At 37.4% G+C, this 22,620-nt stretch overlaps 1 protein-coding gene across 1 annotated transcript in view; it reads left to right on the top strand.

Moving 5' to 3' along the window:
- PAXBP1 (PAX3 and PAX7 binding protein 1) overlaps window positions 1-20,984 on the top strand; it is a 34,506-nt gene extending 13,522 nt beyond the window's left edge. The window contains exons 8-18 of the mRNA XM_025449645.3: window positions 1,372-1,495; window positions 4,846-4,945; window positions 5,034-5,149; window positions 6,966-7,165; window positions 8,410-8,554; window positions 9,218-9,339; window positions 10,672-10,748; window positions 11,131-11,197; window positions 15,299-15,445; window positions 17,573-17,727; window positions 19,806-20,984. Coding sequence (XP_025305430.1) covers window positions 1,372-1,495; window positions 4,846-4,945; window positions 5,034-5,149; window positions 6,966-7,165; window positions 8,410-8,554; window positions 9,218-9,339; window positions 10,672-10,748; window positions 11,131-11,197; window positions 15,299-15,445; window positions 17,573-17,727; window positions 19,806-19,923 — 1,371 coding nt within the window. The 3' untranslated portion in view covers window positions 19,924-20,984. The remainder of the gene's footprint in view (window positions 1-1,371; window positions 1,496-4,845; window positions 4,946-5,033; window positions 5,150-6,965; window positions 7,166-8,409; window positions 8,555-9,217; window positions 9,340-10,671; window positions 10,749-11,130; window positions 11,198-15,298; window positions 15,446-17,572; window positions 17,728-19,805) is intronic.
- The last annotated feature ends 1,636 nt before the right edge of the window (window positions 20,985-22,620 follow it).

Below are 22,620 nucleotides of genomic sequence, written 5' to 3'. Positions count from 1 at the left end.
ATATGGATACGTTAGTCTTTAGTCCTGTGTGGTGTGGAAAAAACTAGGGGGATGGGGAAGTGTAAGTCACAGTAATATAGCACCAAATGCTTAAAAAAAAAAAAAAAATCACTCGTAAATTTTAAAGATAGACTCTTGTGGGCTCAGCTGTCTAAGATAATCAGGGCAGATTTGGGGACATTGTTGCCCATGGTGTGGCATAGTAGAAATTAAAATAACTCCATCAGTTTGATCGTTCTGTGAACATCTACTTTTTCAACAGAATCATGCAAGTGTATAAAATTGCTTTTATTACAGACATCTTTGAATTCCACCTGCCTTTTTTTATTTTCCATTTGCAGTCTGTTCAGTTCAGGAAGCTGCTATAACACTTGGTGCCAGTGTTCCCAAACTCTAAATAATGTGTTTTCCATTTGCACTAACCATCAGGAAACTAGAATTTCTGGTTTCCTCAGGTATGTGTAGTGGTCGTTAGTGTTTTGTGAAAGTTGCATAGCATTTTGTTATAAGATATTGATAAAGAGAAAGTTTTCTGTTTTTTCTTTTTAAGTTAGGATTCATGCTATAAGCTTTTGTATGCTGTATGAACCGAGTGAATGTTTAGTTGTGGATATTAACCTGGAAAAATCCAGTGACTTTGTAAACTGATAATTCATGTAATGAATTTTATTATTTTATTTCAAAATATGGAAAAATTTAAACGTTTTATAGGAAGTTTTCTGAGTTCGAGGTATTGATATTAGGTTAGTGAAAGCTAGAAATTTTATTTGTCTTACTATAACGTAAGTGAATGCAGTTCACAGTGAAGAACGTGTGATAAAGCTGCAATGTAGTGTGACATTACCATAAGATGCTTGGTTCATGTGAGTGGCAGAGCAGTTTAAGCGTCCAGAATTGGGCAGTTAGCAGACTCCCATTCTTACCTGCTCATGGAGCCCTTGCCTTTTTTTGGTACTGTACAGCAATAATGGTTTATTTTAAGCTACAAAAATTCTAAGGTAGATCATGCTGCTAGAAAATTAAAAATGGACATTAAAAGACTTGCAAATACTTTATTCTGAAAGAAAAAAGCACTACAATTTTTGACATTTCTTTACTTGCTCTCTTTACTAATATTTACTAAGTGTTAAGTTTCCTAACCAAACTTTTACTCCGATAGCTAGGCACTGGACATTATAGCTCTATGTATGGATTAAAAGAAGAGATGTGTTCTAAACACCTAAAACCGAATTGCTATTGTGTCCCACTGGGAGTTCATGATTATTCTGTCCATAGAGGGTACTTTTTCAGAAATCCGGAAATAGTATGGAACCCTCAACTAAGTAAGCAACTGAGGAGTTTGGTGTTACGGAGTGTGTTGTATTTTTACAGGTGCCACTGATTAATGAACTTGAATCAGCAATACATCAGCTGTACAAACAGCGAGCTTCCCGCCTTGTCCAAAGACGACAAGATGATATTAAAGATGAATCTTCGGAGTTTTCAAGCCATTCAAGTCAGTCCATCTTGAAGGTTTTTATTATTCATTAAACAACCTTGTTTACTTAGTGCAGCCTAATTGAAAATTAGAGAGCTTAGCTTTTTTTTTTTTTTTTTTAAGAAGCACATTTCCTTGCTCTTGTGTCAGGTAGTTCTAAAACTTAAAACAGCACGTACTTGGACTGTGTTTAAGAGCTCAAAAACGTGCACTGATATTCTATCAATCTTATTCTTCTTTGGATATACTTTTTCATTCTTTAGAGTATAGAAAAGACATCAGCATTTTATCTTAAAATCACTATCATTTGGCCCTAATTGATCCCCCCCTCCCATTTTCATCCTGTTCATAACACCAATACAAATGCTGTTGCTGATAACAGTCAAAGATTCTGAGTTTAGAGATTAGGAAAGTACTAAAGAGGGCAGAGGGGGTTTTAATGACATAACAAACAACTCCAAGATTAGGGGATTTTTGAGCTTCATGTCTCCGAGGAAGGCAAAAATTTTTTATTCTCTACTTTGCCTTTTATCCTAGGTTTTTTAGTGAGTCAGTTGATGCCTCCAATTCTTGAAATTTTAATGTAAAAATTTAGAGATTCAGTTTGTATTCCTTTCATTATGTTATGAAAAACCAAAATTAATTGGAAACCTCTTATTAAATAGTTCAGCTGTGATTCTTTAACCAGATGTTTTAAACTTTTTAATTCCGTTTTTCCATTGTGCTCCATATTCTTTGGTGCTCTATTAGGAATTTTCCCAGCATGGATTTCTCGTAGCTTCTTTTGTCATCTCTTTGTTCCTATCTCAACAGTTCTAAATGATGTGTGCATGAGAATTACACGTGATACAAATTTAAAATGCAGGTTTCCTGGTCCTATCCCCAGAGGTTTTTGCTAGGTCTTGGATGGTGACCAGTATCTGCATGTTAACCACGGGTGATCCAAGTGCCAAGGGCCCTAGTATTATTCTTTTTGAAAATAGTGCTTTGTCATACAGCGTGTCATCTAAAGTAGATGCTGGATCCCTGAGAAGGCATCCTGTGTGTGGGATGGGTTTGGAGCATTGTAAAGAGATGGTAGTATGGCCCTCAGAGCTGAGCGAGACTCATATGTGAGCCATATGAATGGCTTTGATCTTATACTTTTGCCTCACAAGCTTAAGTTGGATTATTGCCACAGTATTGGGCACCTAGATGGCTAATGCAGGCCTTCCAGATCACTTTTGATCCAGGCAGAACCAGATTTCTGGGCAGATTACAGGTAACCTTCTATGAAGGGAAGTGATTCCTTCTTAAGTTAAATGGTTTGTATGAGCTGTGCATTTTACCAAATACCTCTTCCTACCTATGATCTGTTCTTCATAATTTGGAGCTATTTACTTAAGTGGAATTAGAAGTAAGGGTTGAATGATGTATATTAATTAGATTGAAAGTTGAAAAGGAAGTCAAAAGTAATGAGAAAGTGAAAAATACTGTCTTGGAAGGGAGTATTCATTGTCAGAGGTTTGAGGAGCATTACATGGGACACAAAAGTATCCCTTCCATTTCTGATCTTTTTTTAAAGAAGCAACCTGAAATTAATCCTTTGAGATTTGTGAACACTTGCCACAGTTACTGCATGTAGTTCTTAGAGAAGTGAAGGAGGCTATCCCTTAATCATCTACCCTCTCATATCTCTCTTAATATACTGTAGAGTTTTATAAACATAGCAACATTTTAAGTATTTATAATAGCAATGAGTATTTTTAAACTATTTCTTTAAGGAAGGATACCTCTTAAAAAGACAAGAATCATTTTTATAGTTTGGGGCTTTAGCTAATTTACCTGTGCTGTGTGAACTCACAATTGAGGTGCAACAGGGACAGGCTTGTTTACCATGCTCATCTTTCTTTATTATTGCTGAACTCTAGAACAGACTTCCTTCCTAATGTCAGAACTATTTTGAAATATGAATGAACAATTCAGTAAGAAAGTCAACTTTTAAAATAGTTGGGTCTGTAGTAGTTAGGATACCCTGAAGTGTAGAGGGCTAATTTTGGGGTTTGTTTTTTTCCTGTTGCTGCTATTGGTGGCACATCTCTGATATTGGGGGAAAGTAGCAAAAACCTTAAATCAGTATTTTTCATTTTATGTGTTTTTCCCTGTATCCTATCCCTGGGATTGTTGGCTTCTATTTTGATCCCTGTCTTATGGATTATCTTTATAAAATGTAGAAATGAGAGAAGTATTGCAGACAGATATTACCACCACTCCTCTTCCTACCCTAGACAAGAGATTAGAGGACAGTTCTCTGGAGAAAGAGAATGGGTCCAGAGAAAAGACTCTGAGACACTAACATCTGGGAGCCCCCAACAGAAGAGTTGACATTCTCCCAGTGGTCAGATCTAGAGGCTGCTGTTAGACACCACCCACCTTTGTCCACAGAACTTTCAGGCTCATTCTTTTATTTGAGGTAGTTACTGATCATCAGAGATCGCAGCACACACAATAGAACCAGAGGAACTGAGGAAACAAAGACAACGCAGGTGACAGAAGGAAATATAAAATATACTTGCTACCCTTTGGGAGGTCATAGGAGGTGTCCTACATGTGACATAAGCTAGAGGATGCTATAGAAAAGGAGTATTCTAAGAATAAGAACCATCTCTTAGAAATTAAAAACATGGTGACTGAAATATAAATTTAAATAGGAAGGTTGGAAGGTTAAGGCTAGAAAGTTGCCCTAGAAAGTTAAAGAGAGATGAAAATAGGAAGCAAAAGAAGTACAGAATTCTGCTTTGAAAGCGATTGTTTGAGGCAGCATTTAAGTTGGTCTTCTTAGATCATGTTTCCAGTCTGCATGTTGATTCTGCCTTTGTTCTATAAATAGTAAGGAGAATAAATTTCTACTCAGCAAAATCAGAGTAAATAGGATAGATTACTAACTTCTCTGAAACAAAGCTGTTTTTCTCATCCTTCCTACTTGTGTTTCTTTTCTGTCATACCATTCAACATGTGATGCTTAACTTCTTCCTTAAAAAGTAATCTATTATTTTTCCCTTTGCACAGGTAATTTTGATTTTTAATTTATTTGATTATCATGATAGCATCAACTAGTTCTTACAAGTAGATATAAAAACAGTGATTAAGCCCAATTGTATTTGTGTAGGGTTGTTGAACTCTCCATTTATTTTTCTACTCCTTTTCATGGGAACGCAGAATAATACTGAGATTTGCTCTAAACTACAGAACTATCTGGTTTACCAGTTACTGCAGAATCCTGCCATTGAGATTAGCAAACAGTCTATCATTATGGCTTATTCTGTGCAAACTCTTTCCTCAAGATTGTTGAAGGAAGGCTTTTAATTTTAACTATTGTTGTTTTACAGATAAAGCTCTAATGGCACCAAATCTTGATTCCTTTGGGCGAGATCGGGCACTGTATCAAGAGCATGCAAAACGCAGGATTGCAGAACGGGAGGCCAGGAGGTAATTCTAAAAATGTGTGGCTTTTGCTTTGTTTGCAAAGGGAGGAATCTCTTCTATCTGGTTTGGGAACATGATCTTTGTTATTTAGGACTCGTCGTAGACAAGCCAGAGAGCAAACCGGTAAGATGGCAGATCACCTTGAAGGCCTTTCCAGTGATGATGAAGAAACTTCTACAGATATTACAAATTTCAATCTGGAAAAAGGTTAGACATTTATTGGGAAATGAGATTTATTGCCACTTTTGTTTCTATTTGGATGTGGTTTTTACCATAAGGCGGTGTGAAGTTTTGTGGCCTCTGCGTTTAGAATCAGCCACTCTTTTCTTAATTGTAAAAACTTGCACCCATTTTTCTTAACTGAATATATGATGAATTCTCAAAAATAGTGATGATACCTTATCATGGGCTTTATTTAGCACTTGCATAATAAATGATATTACTCTTCAGAATCATAGAATTTTAAGTGACCAAAAAAAAAAAGTGTCAGATTCCCAAGGATAGCCCTAATGCAACCTGTCCTAGGAAGGTACAGCTCGGCCATGGGACACTCAGCCCTGAAGGAAACTACTGATTTGGGGAGTTCTGAATAATTTCAACCAAGAGGAATAGTTACTACCAATATGTGCCAGAAAAGCTCCTGGAACTTTCAACTCATTGAAGTACAACTGTATTTTTCATTAATAAATATTTTTGTACTAAAAAAAAAAAAAAAAGGGGGGGGGTCTTCAGAAGTCTTCATTTCCCATCATTGGTTGTGGTTATTTGGAGTTTTACCGGCTACAAGCCATTGGAACTTAGTTAGAGAAGTCTATTTTTCTCCCACCTTTTTATAGTGAATATTTTTAAACAGACAGAAATTAGAAGGAATACCACAGTGATCACTCATGTACTTGTCACCCAGATTCAACAGTTCTACCAAGTTGAGGGAGGGGGTGGTATACCTGTGTGTATGTATATTGCTGAACTATTTCAAAGTAACCTATAAACATCATGATACTTTATAAGCAGTTGAGCATGTTTTAACTACAAGTTCTTAATATTGTGTCTATTTAGTAGCAGCTCTTGAGACTCTTTTTGGTGGATTATTCTGTATTTTCCAAACTAGAATCCACACGAGATTTCCTGCCCTGTATTTGGTTCCATTTTTTTCCCTAGAATTAATCAATGTCCATGAATTCCTTACACGTCTACACACCCCTATTGTTTAAGACATTGGGTTTTTGAAGAGATCAGGCCACTTATTTGCATTCTACATTCTAAATTTGTCTGTTTTCTCATAGTCTTAGTTTGATTTTTCCATTCACTGTATTTCAACGTAAGCCGGCACTTAAGTCTGAAGACTTGATTAGCTTCAAGTTAAGCTTTGTTTTGGCAAGAATACTTCATATAAGAGCCTGCTACTTATTGTATAATATCAGATGGCAAAGGTTGAGTTGTCCCAGTATTAGTGATATTAAGATTGATCTTGAGAAGATTGTCACAAGTAGATCTCCCCATTATAAAAGATTCCTGTTTCCCAAGTCATCAGTGTCATCAAGTAACCTTCCACTTAAAGGTCTTAACATTCATTACTGATACTTGTCTGTGTCCATCCTTGCACTCACCAACAGATTTTGAAAGAAGTGTTATGATTGTTCACTGATCATAATGCACTTCTGATCTTTATAGTGATTTGTGAACTGAAGAACTAGCAGCAAAGTCTGTACTTCATGCAATTACTCATGATTAATATACCATAGTAACTGAAATTTGAAACTTGTTGGGGGACAGGTGGCATTTAACAAAACTCTGGGAATAGGAAATGGTATATATTGGAGCCGTGCAAACACTCTGGTTTGCATAAGAGACATTTGAAACCTAAACTTACTCTCTTTATGCTTTCTGTTAAATTGCAATTAATAATGATTCTTCTGTTAATGAGCCTGAGTGATTCTGAAGCTACAAAGAAAATACTGAATTGTGTTTTGTCTACTCCATACTAAATTATGGTTCTCTGTGGGGTTTTTGTTGTTTTCTTTAGATCGCATTTCAAAAGAGTCCAGCAAGGTTTTTGAAGATGTCCTTGAAAGTTTCTATTCAATTGACTGTATTAAATCCCAATTTGAGGCATGGCGTTCAAAATACTATCTGTCCTACAAGGATGCTTACATCGGCCTTTGTTTGCCAAAGCTGTTCAACCCCCTTATACGGCTACAGCTTCTCACTTGGACTCCTCTCGAGGTAAGTGGCTTGTGTCACTAGTACCAAGCAATATAACATGATGCCTGGATAATTTTAATCTCAAAGCTAGCAAAATATTTTTCAAGGGAGATACGGTCACAGGGCTACAATACAGATTGTATAATGTCATGATCTTTTATGCAGTCTTCCTTCTGAAGAGAGCTGTTTGTGATTTTCAGGTTACATACAGTGCTTTCCTCAACTAAAATTATACATAGTGGGATCCCTGAGTGGCGCAGCGGTTTAGCGCCTGTCTTTGGCCCAGGGCGTGATCCTGGAGACCTAGGATCAAATCCCACATCGGGCTCCCGGTGCATGGAGCCTGCTTCTCCCTCTGCCTGTGTCTTTGCCTCTCTCTCTCTCTGTGACTATCATAAATAAATAAAAATTAAAAAAAAAAAAGAAAAAGAAAAAAAATAAAATTATACATAGTGACACTGGGATATGAACATGAATGAATAAGAATTTGATTCTTTGGTCCTAGAAAGATTTAGAACCTCATGGGAAAGCTCAGTGAGGCAGATGTAAAAAGAGGACCTGAACTAAGTAGGTGGTAATGGAAATTGGGAGAATAATACAAATTGATAAATTTAGGAAGTGGAATCAATTGGACCTGTTGGCTTGGTTTATAAGAGGGGAAGCTAGATGGCCTATATGTGTTCAGTGGCCCTGTTTAAGGGAGAGTGTTAGAGGTTACCTACATGTGGACAGAGAACCATGGGCCTGAGTGAGATTGGCTGGGTTGAATGTGTAAGTTGTAAGGGGAAGAGGACTGAGGTTGGAGCCCTGGAAACAACTGAAAAACAAAAACTGAACATTTGACCTCCAGCTCCCATTTGCTCTTTGCTGGATATTGTGTCTTTGAACACAGCAATGGTTGGGGATTTGTGTGCATTTTGGAGTCGTTGTTCTGGGTCACTCCCTCCTCTGCCCCCACCACTTCCAGTTGTCTCAGCCACCCTGAACTCCAGTACTTTTCTCCACAACTGAATAAAACTGCTCTGCTTGCGATTCCCACCCTGCTCTGCTCTCTCCACCAGGAGCTCACCTCATGTGATTGTCTCCCTTTTGGGGGCCATCTTCCTATACTACCTTGTCCAGTGTCTGAAAATAGATGTTTCATATATTTCGTACAGTTTTTGTTTATGACTAAAGGTTAAATCCTGTCCGTTATTCTTAATTATGGCTAGAAGCAGAAATAGCAGATATTTTAAATGTTTTGCTTATAACATTCTTTTTTCTAGGCAAAATGTCGTGATTTTGAGAATATGCTGTGGTTTGAATCTTTGCTATTTTATGGTTGTGAAGAGCGAGAGCAAGAGAAAGATGATGTAGATGTTGCACTATTGCCTACCATTGTGGAAAAGGTGATTCTTCCTAAACTAACAGGTAGAGATTTCTGAATTGAACATTTAAACACATGGGTTTTCCAATTCTATTTTTATGAGTTTCTAACCAGAGCGTATTTCCTCATGGAAGTTATATTACAAATGCTAAGGTAACCACTGGACTAAAGGATAGATTTCTCTTAACCTAGGACATGGGGTGGGCTTGGAGTTGGAGACAGTAATTGATCCATAGATGAATTTTAGAGACTTTTATACACTATTTGAGGCAAAACTGAATACATACTTTGGCAGGAGGGTACACATTTTCCTGGGGAGCAATTTTCATTACTTCCATCAATTTCTGAAAAAAAGATTAGGAATCATTGGTGTGGGAACCTATTTAAAATATTAAAAATAAAGTTTTAAGTTTAGTTAGGAATTCTTGATGCTGGGACATCTCCTAGGATATAGAAATCCTCCCCTCCCTGGCAATGTTTATTATCGCTGAGCAGCAGAAAATAGGACGAATCTATGCCCTCCCCACATTTGCCTAATCCTCAGCGTTCCCATTGTTAAGAGGACAAAGAAGACTGCAGCTTATACTATAAAGAGAGAAAAAGTAAATCAGGATTGGCATTTATAAGTTGAGGACTGCTTGACAGCAGATTTAAGTCAACTCCAATTTACTTCTGTATCTCAACACATTGTACTTTTCTCTTAATAGTAATAGCTGAAAATATGTGGGACCCTTTTTCTACGACACAGACTTCAAGAATGGTTGGAATTACACTAAAATTAATAAACGGATATCCTTCAGTAGTGAATGCAGAAAACAAAAATACACAGGTAATTAATTTATTTATTGTCTGTAGAAGGTTTTTCCCTACCTTTTCCTTTTAAAATGAGCAAGAGTTGAGGGAATGAGTGATACGTTCTAAGACTTGCCAGAAAATCTCATTCTCTCAGGCCATCTGGTCCTTTACAGCTTGAAATATACAAGGTTTGAGATAATCATTTTTAATTTTAAAATCTCTGGTGAGGGCAGCCCAGGTGGCTCAGCGGTTTAGACCGCCTTCAGCCCAGGATGTGATCCTGGAGACCCGGGATCAAGTCCCACGTCAGGTTCCCTGCATGGAGCTTGCTTCTCCCTCTGCCTGTGTCTCTCTCTCTTTCTGTGTCTCATGAATAAATAAATAAAATCTTTAAAAAAATAAAAAATAAAATAAAATAAAATCTCTGGCGAGGGGATCCCTGGGTGGTTCAGCAGTTTAACGCCTGTCTTTGGCCGACGGCACGGCCCTGGAGTCCCGGGATCGCGTCCCGCGTCGGGCTCCTGGCATGGAGCCTGCTTCTCCCTCTGCTTGTGTCTCTGCCTCTCTCTCTCTCTCTGTGTCTATCATGAATTAAAAAAAAAAAATCTCTGGCGAGATGATATCATTACTCCACGTAGCCTCTCATCCTTCTCACCTCCCCACCCCCCACTAATCAAACATCCCTTTAAGAACTTTATTTTTTTGGGAAAAGAAGAATGTAAAACTACTACAGTGGGTAACTGCTGATGATTTAAATGCTAAAACATTTAAAAACAGTTTCCAAACTTGAGATTGCTGCCAACCTCTGGCGTTCTTAGGAGCTGTTTAGACACAGAATATATACTCTTTTTTTTTTTTTTTTTTTTTTTTAAGATTTTACATATTTATTTGTGAGAAAGACAGCATGAGTAGGGGGTGCAGAGGGAAAGGGACAGGCATGCTCCCCCTGAGCAGGGGTTCGATTCCAGGACCCCAAAATAATGACCTGAGCCGAAGGCAGAGGTTTTAACCCCCTGGCCCTCTCAGGTGCCTGAGAAAAGGTACTCTTTATCACTATTTTCACTGACTTTATTTTGAGAAGAACCAGATTATGTGTCTGATCTTAAATCTTAGTGATATAGTAGACTCTAAGGGTTTACAGATTTCTAAGTGGCTTTATTGCCTGGTAGTTGAGGGCCCAATTAAGAATAGTGAGTATTAAAGACCTTTATGCTTTTAGAGAGAAAGGTAAAAAATTGAAGAAGACTATTGACTTGAAATCAAATACTACATAGTATATTTTAGAATATGACTTGTTTTTATTTCTTAAAATTCAACTTTTATCATGACCCTTATTAAAATGTGTGATCTGTTTTTTATTCTTCAGGTGTACCTAAAAGCACTTTTATTAAGAATGAGGAGAACTTTAGATGATGATGTGTTCATGCCCTTGTATCCCAAAAAGTAAGTAACACCTCAAAACATTAAAGATGATAATATTCTCCATTATCTTCCAGAGAAGACTTCTTAAATTCTTGAAAAACTAAAGGTAGCTTGAATATATAACTTTATGTATTGAGTGTAAACCTGTAGCCCAAAGAGACTTAAGTTGGTGGGGAAATTGTTCCCTTAAGCAGGATAAAGCAAATAAAACTTTTTGTTCCCCTTTGTATCTCAGCACTATTTCCATTATCTTTTAAAACTTCCCTTCTGGAATATAGTTATTTGAAAATTTGAAAAATTACTTAACTCTTTTGTTTATCTATTTTAAAACTTGTAGAAATCTTCTCCAGGAATCACATGGCACTTAATATATAAAATGTTTGCTCATGTTTTTTTTTCTTAGTGTCTTGGAAAATAAAAATTCTGGGCCTTATTTGTTTTTTCAACGACAGTTTTGGTCTTCAGTTAAGGTATGTGTCTGTAGGCTATCTAAAAGACTTCAGATTTTGTTTGACTCATATATTTTGGAAGGTATTTTGCTATTTGATTAAGCAGATCTATAGGCTTAGGTTGATGTCTGTAAAGAAACTCCATTTTACAAAGTAATTTTATTCCAAAAGTTTACTCAGGTTTGGTGTTTCCACACAAGAAAATGTTTTCTGAGTTCCAAGCAAAGTCCAAGCTAGCCAAGTTAGCCATTTTAATGTATAAGTTACTTTATATATATGTATATACAGCCAGAGTTAATATGTATGTATATAACAACTTGCTAAATCATAATTAATTTATTCATCAAGTATAGAGTATCAGTTACTTTTCTAAGGTGGGGAATATAGCACTGAATATAATAGAAGTGGAGTCTTTGTAGAGTTTATAATCAGCACAGTTGACAGCAGACAAGTATTATTAGCATCTCAGGTGTGATGAATCCTGAAAGGAGAAATTCAGGGTGATGTGGGAACATATAACAAGGGTACAGGAAAAAAAAAAAAAAAAACAAGGGTACAGAGACCTTCACTGATATGTTACAGAAGATCCCCGACTACCCTGAGTAAGTGATATTTAGATTATTAGACTAAAAGAATAAGTTAAGAGCTGGCACTGAGGTGAGGGAAGGCAGGATATATGAGAAAAACAGAAAAGTCCAAGATGCCTGGGGTAAGGGAAATGTGTGTTCACTACCCAAATCAAGATGGGAACACTTTTACCATCTCCCCAGATTCCCCAGTCTCCTTTGTAGTGGAGACCTCCCCTGTACCATGGCCACCCATTTTTCTTGTCCTATGGTTTTCTTTGTAAGGGTGCCCTAGGAATAGTATTATTTACGGGATACTTTTGAGTCTGGCTTCACTCAGCATAATGCATTTGAGACTTATCAGTGTTGTCATTAGTTCATGTCTTTTTATTGCTAAGTAGTCTTCCTTTGAAGGTGGATATGCCACAAGTTGCTATATTATTTTTTAATCCATTCCCCAATTGAGGAATATTGAATTGTTTCCAGTTTAGAGTGATTATGAATAAAGCTGCTGTAAACATTTGTATACAGGCCTTTTCTGGATATGTAAGTTTACATTTCACTTGGGTGAAGAATACCTATGCAAAGCTGGTTTTCAAATCAACAATACATTAATGTTCCCCAATTATTCCTCGTTTTCACCATGTAATGCAACACGGTATTGTCAGTTTTGGAGTAGTGGGTTTTTTTAAGTCATTCTACTATGTGTGTAGTGTTGTCCTGTTAGTCTTAATTTGTATTTCTCCAATGACTGATGATGTTGAGCATGTTTTCATGTGTTTATTTGCTATGTTCTCTTGTGAAGTATCTGTTCAAATCTTTTGCTTTTTTTTTTTTTTTTAAGATTTTACTTACTTGAAAGAGCTGGGGGAAAGGCAGAGGGAGAGGGAGAAGCAGACTCGCCACTGAGCAGGGACCTCAATGTGGAGCTCAATCCCAGGACCCTGGGATCATGACCTGAGCCAAAGGCAGATGCTTAATGAACTGAGCCACCCAGGCACCCAAATTTTTGCATTTTTAAAAATTGTCTTACTGAGATTTGAGTTCATATTCTGGGTATAAATTCTTTACCAGATGTATAGTTTGCAGTTTTTCTTTGCTACTGTGTGGCTTATCTTCATGCTCTAACAGTCTTTCAAAGTGCAGAAGTTCCTCATTTTGATGGAGTCTGGTTAAACACTTTTTCCTATTAAGGGTTGTGTTTTGGGTGTCATATCTAAGAAATCTTTGCCTAACACAAGACCACAGTTTTTCTCCTGTCATTTCATCTAGATAGTTCATAGTTTCAGGCTTTACATTTAAGTCTGTAATCCATTTTGAGTTAAGTTTTTTAGCAGATGTGGGGGCCTGGATTGAACTTCGTTCCAGAGTTTATTGAAAAGGCTTTTTTTTTTATTAAGTTTTACAATTTTTATTTTAGTTCTAGGTATAGTTAATATATGGCATTATATTAGTTTCAGGCACACAATATAGTGGTCAACCATTCTATACATTTCTCAGTATTCATGATGTGTCCACTCCTTAATCCCCATCACCTGTTTCACTCATCACCTCCCCATCCCCAGCCTCCCTTCTCGTGAATATCAGTTCTCTTTAGTGTTGAGTCTGTTTCTTGGTTTGTCTTTCTCTTTGCTTGTTCGTTTTGTTTCTTAACATGTAAGTGAGATCATAGGGCATTTCTTTCTCTTACTGATTTATTTCACTTAGCATTATACTCTCTCTAGCTCCATATTGCAAATGGCAAGATTTCATTCTGGATGATGGCTGAATATTCTGTTTGTGTGTGTGTGTTTGTGTGTGTATACGGTATATATACCACATCATTTTTATCTACTATCAATTGATGAACACTTGGGCTGCTTCCATAATTTGGCTATTATAAATAATGGTGACAATTCAAAATGTCGTTATTGAATTGTTTGTGTACCTTTGTTGAAAATTAATATTGGTCATGGAAGGGTTTTTAGCAGGGAAGTGACATGCACAAATTGCCGTTTTTAAGATTACTCTGGCTGTTGTTTGGATAATGGATCACAGCAGGTAAGGTTAGCAATAATGAAAATTTATTATGGATGTACTATGTGCCAAGCACTGTGCCATACCCTTTATTGTTGAATCTTCACAGTAGCCTATGAACTAGACCCTATTATATTCTCATACTACTCCTGGAGCAGTTAGGCAACAGAATAACCTGCCCAGAGTCATTCTTTTGTTCAGTGTAGAAATGGGAGGCTAAGTGAGGCCAGTCTGACTAATGAGCAGCTCCTCTCAGTCGGGTTCTGTGAAAAAATGCCTAATGCCCTAAGTCCTCCATGGAACATAATGAATTCTCTTTCCCTGTGTCTAGAATGGTACTTGCTATGTACCATCTTTGGGAAAATTAAATAAGAAATAACTCAGATCATTTTCTGTAGGTTTTAGTTCTCTCACAGAACCCTGCTTAAGGACTACTCTAGAGCTTATGCTCATAATTGCTTAAGGGACGGTGGGGTCCAGAAAGAGACGATGGCAGCTTGGATTGGGGGGTGGCAACAGGAACTGAGAGAAATGGACACAGTGGATGGAAATGGGGTCACACAGCTTCAGGGAAAGGTGAAGAATAACATCCAGGCATCCGGCGTACTGAGTTGGTTGGATAATGTTAATGTTTACTGAGCTGGGAAATACTGAGAAACTTTTATGGTGGGTTGGGCCGGGCCCTCCCATTTTGTAATAATGGCTTCTATTTTGCATGTATTGAGCGTTAGTAGCTTGAACTCAGTTCAGGTTCGTGAGATTGAGTAAACATGCAGTGTTGTAGTCAGAGAATTTCCATCTTTTTGAGGATGGTTGTAGGACTCACTTAACCATGATTTTTAATGAAGGACATTTATGTAAGAATCAGCACTTCCCTGGTAGTACTTTCTATGATGATGGAAGATACTCTGTTTTTGGCCTGGCATATGTAGTAGTCACTAGCTTCATGTAGCTATTTATGTCTCAGTTAGTTAGTTTTAACTAATTAAAGCTTAAAATTCAAATCTTTAGTCATTTGAGGCAGTATTTGGACCCTTTAAAACTGTTAATACTTCAGCAAGACATAGTCCACTGTATTTCTTTCACAAGGTGTTTTACTCTGTAACTATTTTCTTTGACTTAATAGTACCTCTGGATAGTTTTTCTTCTCATAAAAAAAAATTTACCAGACTTGTAGAAAGAGAGATCTGATGTGTGTTTGCCAGAAGTGGGAGTCTAGGATGGAAGTGAGTAGGGGGGTTCTGGTGAAAGGGATCCAAAAGTACAGATTTCCAGTTACAGATGAAAAAGTTCTGTGAATGTAATGTACAATGTGGTGGCTGTAGGTGATAATAACGTGATATATATTTAAAGCTGAGAGAGTAGATCTTAAAAGTTCTCGTCACAAGGGAAAAAATTCAGTTAGGTGAAGGATGCTAACTTACTGTGGTGATCATTTCACAATATATACTTAGATCAAATCATTATGTTGTACACCTTATACAGTGTTATCTGTCAATGATCTCAGTCTGAGGGGAAATAATTTCTTTTCTCGTTCTAGCTATTAGGGAATTTTCTTCAGTGGTATGGCATTTTCTCCAATAAAACTCTTCAGGAATTGTCAATAGATGGTTTATTAAACAGATACATTCTCATGGCTTTTCAGAATTCTGAATATGGAGATGACAGCATCAAAAAAGCCCAAAATGTGAGTTAAGTGATACATATTGTAGTTTGTAAAGCATGTAAATTACAATGAACTAAGTTTCCTTTATTTGAGGAGAGATTTTAGACTTTGTGAAAACCCCTTTGCTTATTGACCTTGGTGAAATGTTGACAATCAGTTTGCCTCCCAGGTAGCTCTGAACCCCCTTAGAATTTTTCACATAAAAATGTATATTGTAATATATGTATCTATCCTTTTATCCATCTATTATATCATTATTTTGGTAGGTGTTAAAGTTGTTAATTTCAGAATAATAAATTTTTTACAATTGGATGCATACTATTTTGAGTGTTATTATAGCAATAGTCTCTCATTGAAATAATTTTAATTTTATTTTTTTATGATTTTATTTATTTATTCATGAGGGACACATAGAGAGAGTCAGAGGGAAAGGGAGGCAGACTCCTCAAGGGGAGCCCAGTGTGGGTGGGACTCGATCCCAGGAGTCCAGGACCACACCCTCAGCAGAAGGCTGATGCTCAACTGCTGAGCCACCCAGGCGTCCCTGTTTAATTTTATTTTGTTTTCTATTTTATGGGAGTTAGTTTCATGTTTTTTATATTTTAAGATTTTATTCTCAAACAATCTACATCCAATGTGGGGCTTGAACTTACCATCCGTATTAGATCAAGAGTCATATGCCCTATAGCACCCCTAATTTCCCTTTTTTGAAAATATTTTTTGAAATAACTATAAAATTAAAATTTGCAAGTACGATAGAAAATTTTTTCCCTCAACCATGCCAGAGTAAGTTTCTAACATGATACTCCCCTGCCTCAAATACTTTTATGTCTGTTTCCTATAAACATGGGTGTTCTTATATATAATTGCAAGCTATCAATATAATTTATCTATTACTGTCACCTAAGCTTTGAGATCTTTTAAGTTTTGTCAGTTATGTCGATAATATCACATCCTTGGCAAAATACTGCCCAGATCATTCTTGGCATTTAATTATCATGTCTTCGTAGTCTCCTTTAATCTGGAAGAGTTCTTGGCTTTCCTTGACCTTTACAAAACCTTGACACTTTTGAAGGTGAAGGGCTAGTTATTTTGCAGAATGTCCCTCAACTTGGGTTTGTTTTTTTTTTTAATCTTTTCATGATTGGGTTCAGATTCTGCATCTTTGGCAGGAACTGTCCCAGATTTCATTTGAGTCCCTGCCAGTTGACTTCTGTGACCTTGTAACATGTACTCTCATTTTGGGGGAGCACTTTCTTTCTGGCCCGTGATGTTCCAGGCTCATCTTCTACTTGCTTGACCCCAGCTCTGGAATCAGTCATTTTCCCAAGCATCCCTGGGTCCTTTGGTCCTCTGCTCACTTAAATGAATCCTCCTGGTACATTGCTCTCCCCCATGTGGAAACTAGCCTCCCCTTACCAGGGTTTTGTACTGACACCATGCCCAGGTCACCTCCTGCCCTAAGCCACCCCCCTGCTGCACTATTCTCTTGAACCCACTCTGGGCCAGCTTGGACACCTACTCACAGAATTGGTCAGAATGTGGAGGGGCTACACATGTTTATGCTGTGATACTTATGCTGCACATGTTTTTTTTTTTTTTTTTTAATTTATTTATCATAGTCACAGAGAGAGAGAGAGAGAGAGAGGCAGAGACACAGGCAGAGGGAGAAGCAGGCTCCATGCACCGGGAGCCCGATGTGGGATTCGATCCCGGGTCTCCAGGATCGCGCCCTGGGCCAAAGGCAGGCGCCAAACCGCTGCGCCACCCAGGGATCCCTGCACATGTTTTTATATCAAAAGCCACTGATAAAAATGGCAATTCAGTTCATTTTGGGCTTCCTGGAAGACAGGAAAATGAAGCAATTGGTTAACAGTTTTATGTTCCTAATTTCCTTAAATATTGAAGGTCATTTATCTTTTGTTTTGAGTACCTGTTGTTGAAGTTAAAAGTACAGATAATATTCAGGTATATTTGTATAGTTAATGTGGAAAGTCAGGTTGAAAAGAATGTCTCTTCAAAGGTATTGGCGATACATATATAGTTCAATAGCAGGTCTTCTAGTTACATACATTTTACCCCCTGTCTAGGCTCAGCTTTTAGACAATTTATTTTAACTATTTTATTTTACATCTTTCTTCTTCATAGGTAATCAATTGTTTCCCAAAGCAGTGGTTCATGAACCTGAAAGGAGAAAGAACTATTTCTCAGTTAGAAAACTTCTGTCGATACCTTGTACATTTAGCAGATACAATCTACAGAAACAGTATCGGATGTTCCGATGTGGAAAAAAGAAATGCAAGGTAATTTTTTGGTAATTGTTTAATGAAATGGTGGGCTAGAGTCTTTATTTTTTGTCACATTTAGTATTATTAGAATGTCTTAGAGTCATGTTTATATTTTACCTTAAATTGTGCATTGATTTGGTATTGGAAAACCCACCAAAAATACACATCCTTTTTCATTTTTGCAGTTTTACCTAATCTTTTTTTTTTTTATATGTTATTTATGAAGGTATTAAGAAAGACTTCTGGTAAGCACCAGTTCTAAGGAGAATGAATGAATCATGGTTTTCTCTTGTCTCCTTTGAAGAATTGGGGAGATTTCAGGCTCTTAGAATGTCATGGATCTTAATCTCTGGAAGTTCATTATAGAGATAAAAACACTCAAAAAGCTGGTCACAAAAACTTAAGTGTATTAAAAGTTAGCCAATTTCAGGACATTTGTTCTCCGTGTGGAGTTCTCTTGTATCCATCTCATATAGGCTTAAGGTTCATGATTTTTGGGGAGCAGTTTGTACACAGTTTTTACCAAGAGTTGCAAGGAAGGAATGAACCATTATCCCTTTTTGCTTATGTTGTCTTGGATATTCATGTAATTTGGGGATAAATCTCTAGCATAAAAAAGTAAGTAATAATATTAAGAAGTACAATTTGAAAGAATTTTCTAAGTTTTATTTCATATAGTCTTCTGTCAGAGTTTTCATATTCAGAATATACACCATTAGTCATATCCCTGTAACAAAATGTTTTTCTTTTCCCTCATTTCCCTTCCATGGAGAAGAATTCTATTTTCTTTAACAAATTTGCTGTTTTACAATAAAGTTAAAAACCAAGTAGATAGTAAAGATTTTAGTGGTAAAATTCTTTGGCAGGTGATTTTGATTTATATTTTAATTTCATCTTTAGGTCATTTTGTTGTTGGTTGATATTTATTGACACTAGTATTTCTCCTTAGTGTTTCTTACTAGATCAGTCCTAATCATTTTTTAACTTTTGATTTGTTTATATATAACTGTTTTTGTTAGGAAGTTAAATGCCAACAAATGGTATTTACTTTTCTACAGAAAAGAACTTCAGGGCAGCCCGGGTGGCTAAGTGGTATAGTGCCGCCTTCAGCCCAGGGCGTGATCCTGGAGACCCGGGATCCAGTACCACGTCAGGCTCCCTGCATGGAGCCTGCTTCTCCCTCTGCCTGTGTCTCTGCCTCTCTCTCTTTCTCTCTGTGTCTCTCATTAATAAATAAATAAAATTCTTGAAAAGAAAAGAAAACTTCATCCATTACAAGCATTTGCTGTGAGCAGAGCCCTTAAGATAGGTTCCATGTGGGTTACAAAGTTTTACAAATATAATCCTTCCCTGAAAGATGCTTGCTACAATTTTGCAGATAAAGCTAATAATGTCACATTGTATGCTGTTTCTCACACATGGTTCAAACTTCATTGTTCAAATGGTCATTCTTCAAGTGGTTCCTGGATTATCATCATCACCTGGGAGATTTGTTAGAAATGCAAATCTCAGGCCCTACTCCAGACCTACTGATTTTGAATTCTGGGGGTGGGGCCTAGTGATCTATGTATCAGCAGTCCTTTAAGTAATTATGATATATGCTAAAATTTGAGGACTACTGGGAATGGCTGCTAGCTGGGGTGATAAGAGGAAGCCAGTTTATGCTCTTAGCAAATTTTGGAAGAATGGAGATTATGCAAGATTGGGGATGAATACACACAAATACATTTATGTTCCAGATAATTTCGGAAAGACCTGGGAACTCTGGTTTGGGAGAATGGGAAGCAGGTCTCTGAAGTAGTTTGGCAATAGATTGCTTTCTCTCCTATCTAGATATCCGTGAAAATCATTGATCTGAATGAAATTTTGGGGTGGTTTTGTTTTTGAAAGTGGATCCTTGGTCTCCGGGCTAGTCATTTAAACATATACCAGTTTTGTTTTATACGGACAAATTTATTTATTTTTTTTTGCATGCTGTAGCTTGCTTATCTCTGTCTTCTTTAAAAATGTACGCTTGAAAAAATTGATTGCAAACCTCAAAAATGGTCATAAAATCAGTAACTTAAGATGTTGTTACATTTTTTCTTTTCTAGGGAAAACATAAAACAGATAGTAAAACTCCTTGCAAGTGTTCGCGCTTTGGATCATGCCATGTCTGTTGCAAGTGACCATAATGTGAAAGAATTTAAGTCTTTGATTGAAGGAAAATAGATCTGTGAGACTAAAAAGCCTGTTTGCTTTAATACCATTCCCAGTGTATAAATTTTGTATATATGTAAAGTTTCTTAACTGTAAAATACTGATTCTTGTTTTAATACAAAGAACATTATTAATATTCAATACTGTGTCCTTAAATGCAATTTCTTTGGAATGAAAGGAATTCACATTATTTCTAGGAAGCCTATTAATGTTTTCCTTACTGCCTGTCATACTTTGTTTACAGACGTATTTTTTATGGTCCTTCAAATTAACCCTCTCAGTTAATTGTTCTGTAAACGATGTGTGCAGTGTAAATTGTGTAATTATGCATATATATATATTTATACCACCATGGAGTTACTTTCACACTGGAAATTTGTGGTGTTTTTCTACAGAGTAAGCCTTTTAACAGCAGAAAATTATTCAGTAGCAAATTGTCTTAGGGAAATTACTACACTGTTGCAACAAAAGGGCTGGCAAGTGACTAAGTGTTCATCACCTTTTGGTTAGCAGTTGCTATCACTGTAGCTTTGCTGCCTTAAAATTGAGAGTTGAGTGTGGACTTAGTCATTGGGTGAATGGAAACTTTCTTCCTTGAATCAGCATTACAGTCAAATGTGGGTTTAATATGAACTCTAAATGATATATGCAACATAGGTTTTTGAGAAGAACGTAGAAGTGTAACTTTTAGAAATAATAGCCCTACAAACCTAATGCATGGTTTTGGGCTGACTGTCCTGTCTCATTCATGATTTTACCCCCTGACCAGCTTACAAAAATACATGCATTTGAATTTTAGTAGTCTGTCATTTTATTTAAAATCCCACATATGTGAGTTATATATGCAATAAAGAATACGCCTTGCTGATTAGGTACACCCAGGCAATTTAATATCCTTGGTCTTCTATAATGTTTATACCACATTGTAAATATTCAGAGAACTTGTTTTAAAGTTTATGCTTTCTGATTCTGTGATTTTCAAAAGAGGAACTTTTTGGAAATTAAGGACTATTGTTTGATAATTATATATGTAATTAAGCTTTAGCCAAGCATTAAATTAATTTTTAAATAGATCCTTTGTTGTATTTTGCTGGTGACTAATTTTAGAGCATTTCAAATAACATTTATAACAGTGTCATGCACTCTTAAGTGCTCTGTCAGTTTTTTGTTTTGTTTTTTCAGATTTTATTTATTTATTCATGAAAGACACAGAGGGAGCGAGGGGCAGAGACACAGGCAGAGGGAGAAGCAGGCTCCTTGCAGGGAGCCCGACATGAGATTCGATCCCGGGTCTCCAGGATCACGCCTTGGGCTGAAGGCAGGTGCGAAACCACTGAGCCACCCAGGCTGCCCTGCTCTGTCAGTTTTATCTTTATTGTAGGAACACTACTTATCCCTACATATTCATTCTGTTTCACAATCATGGCCTAGTGAACAGGATTAAAATGAGAACCTCAGTGGAATAACACATATACACATGGATAGTTACAACATTCACATCATTTGTGCCTTAAGTTTGTGTTTCCAACTCCATTAGACTGGTGACTTTTCCTGTATCTACTTTGAAGGACTCTTGGAGTAAGCTTGGAGACTTTTTTATCCTGTGCAATCCCTCAGGCTGTTTTGGTTTCAGGATTGGGTTTGCATACCACATAGGGACCTTGATGTGAAGTGAATTGAGTGTAGTGCATAAAACAAGAGTTCTCCTGTCTCAGCCGGAAAAGGTTTTGTTCCTGAAAGAGCTTAAGTACATCCTTATGAAGGGAATTGGCAAAAGATAAATAGAGGGTGACATTTTAATAAAGCTAAAGGTTTGCTGCTTCAATTTTTCCTTTTGTTCAGTCTTCTGAATTAACTCCAAGATAGGTGAGAAAGGTTTTTGAAAAGGAAAGTTATTTTATTGAAACAATATAAACCAGTCATAAAGACTTATGGCTATGTTTTACCATGTGACGGCGGTGCCCCACCCTTACCCCTGTGGATGCTCTGGTGTCCTGCAGGTCTGCCTGAGGGCTTTCCTTTGGCCTGTGCAGTACACTGGAGTGCCCACCAGATAATGTCCCAGGGAACAGCCCTCAGCCAAAGAAGGGAACAGGAAAAGAAATACTCAGTAGTCCGGGTCCTCTGGGGAGGCAGTCGCTGAGGTAACATTAGATAATGCAGGAGGTTTTTGATAGGGAAAAGAGAAGGAGCTGGACGAGACCAGGAGAGCCTGAGAATTGAGAGTTCATGAGGCAGGCAGGACCTCTGAAGCAGAAATGGGAGGAATGAAGTCTCAGATGCAACAGTTAAGAAGGTCTCAGCAGGCCTGACAGGAACTCCTCAACCCAGAGTCACAGTTCTTTGAGGGACTTCATGTCTCTAGGAGCTAGCCTGCCTTTGTCTCCCCACTACACTCAGTCATTGGTGCCCAGGGTCTCTTTGTGGGAGACTGGGAAGGCACGATTTCAGGTCTACCATACCAACCACACACACCAGTTTCTTACTTATTTGAGAGCGAGTCAGAGTGAGCACAAGCAGAAGGAGCAGCAGGCTCCCTGCTGAGCAGGACTCCATCCAAGGACCCTGGGATCATGATCTGAGCTGAAGGAAGATGCTGCGCTGGCAGCCACCCAAGTGCCTCATCACACCAGTTCCTAATCTCTCCAGTATGTTCGTCATCGTCTCCCAAAGGGCTTCAGCTGGCTTGAATCATAGTTGCCGGCAGTG

This window comes from Canis lupus, chromosome 31 (genome assembly GCF_003254725.2).
Source record: "Canis lupus dingo isolate Sandy chromosome 31, ASM325472v2, whole genome shotgun sequence".
Taxonomy (NCBI): Eukaryota; Metazoa; Chordata; class Mammalia; order Carnivora; family Canidae; genus Canis; species Canis lupus.
The sequence above is the reverse complement of the archived record's forward strand: the minus strand, read 5'-3'. Positions and strand labels throughout refer to the sequence as shown.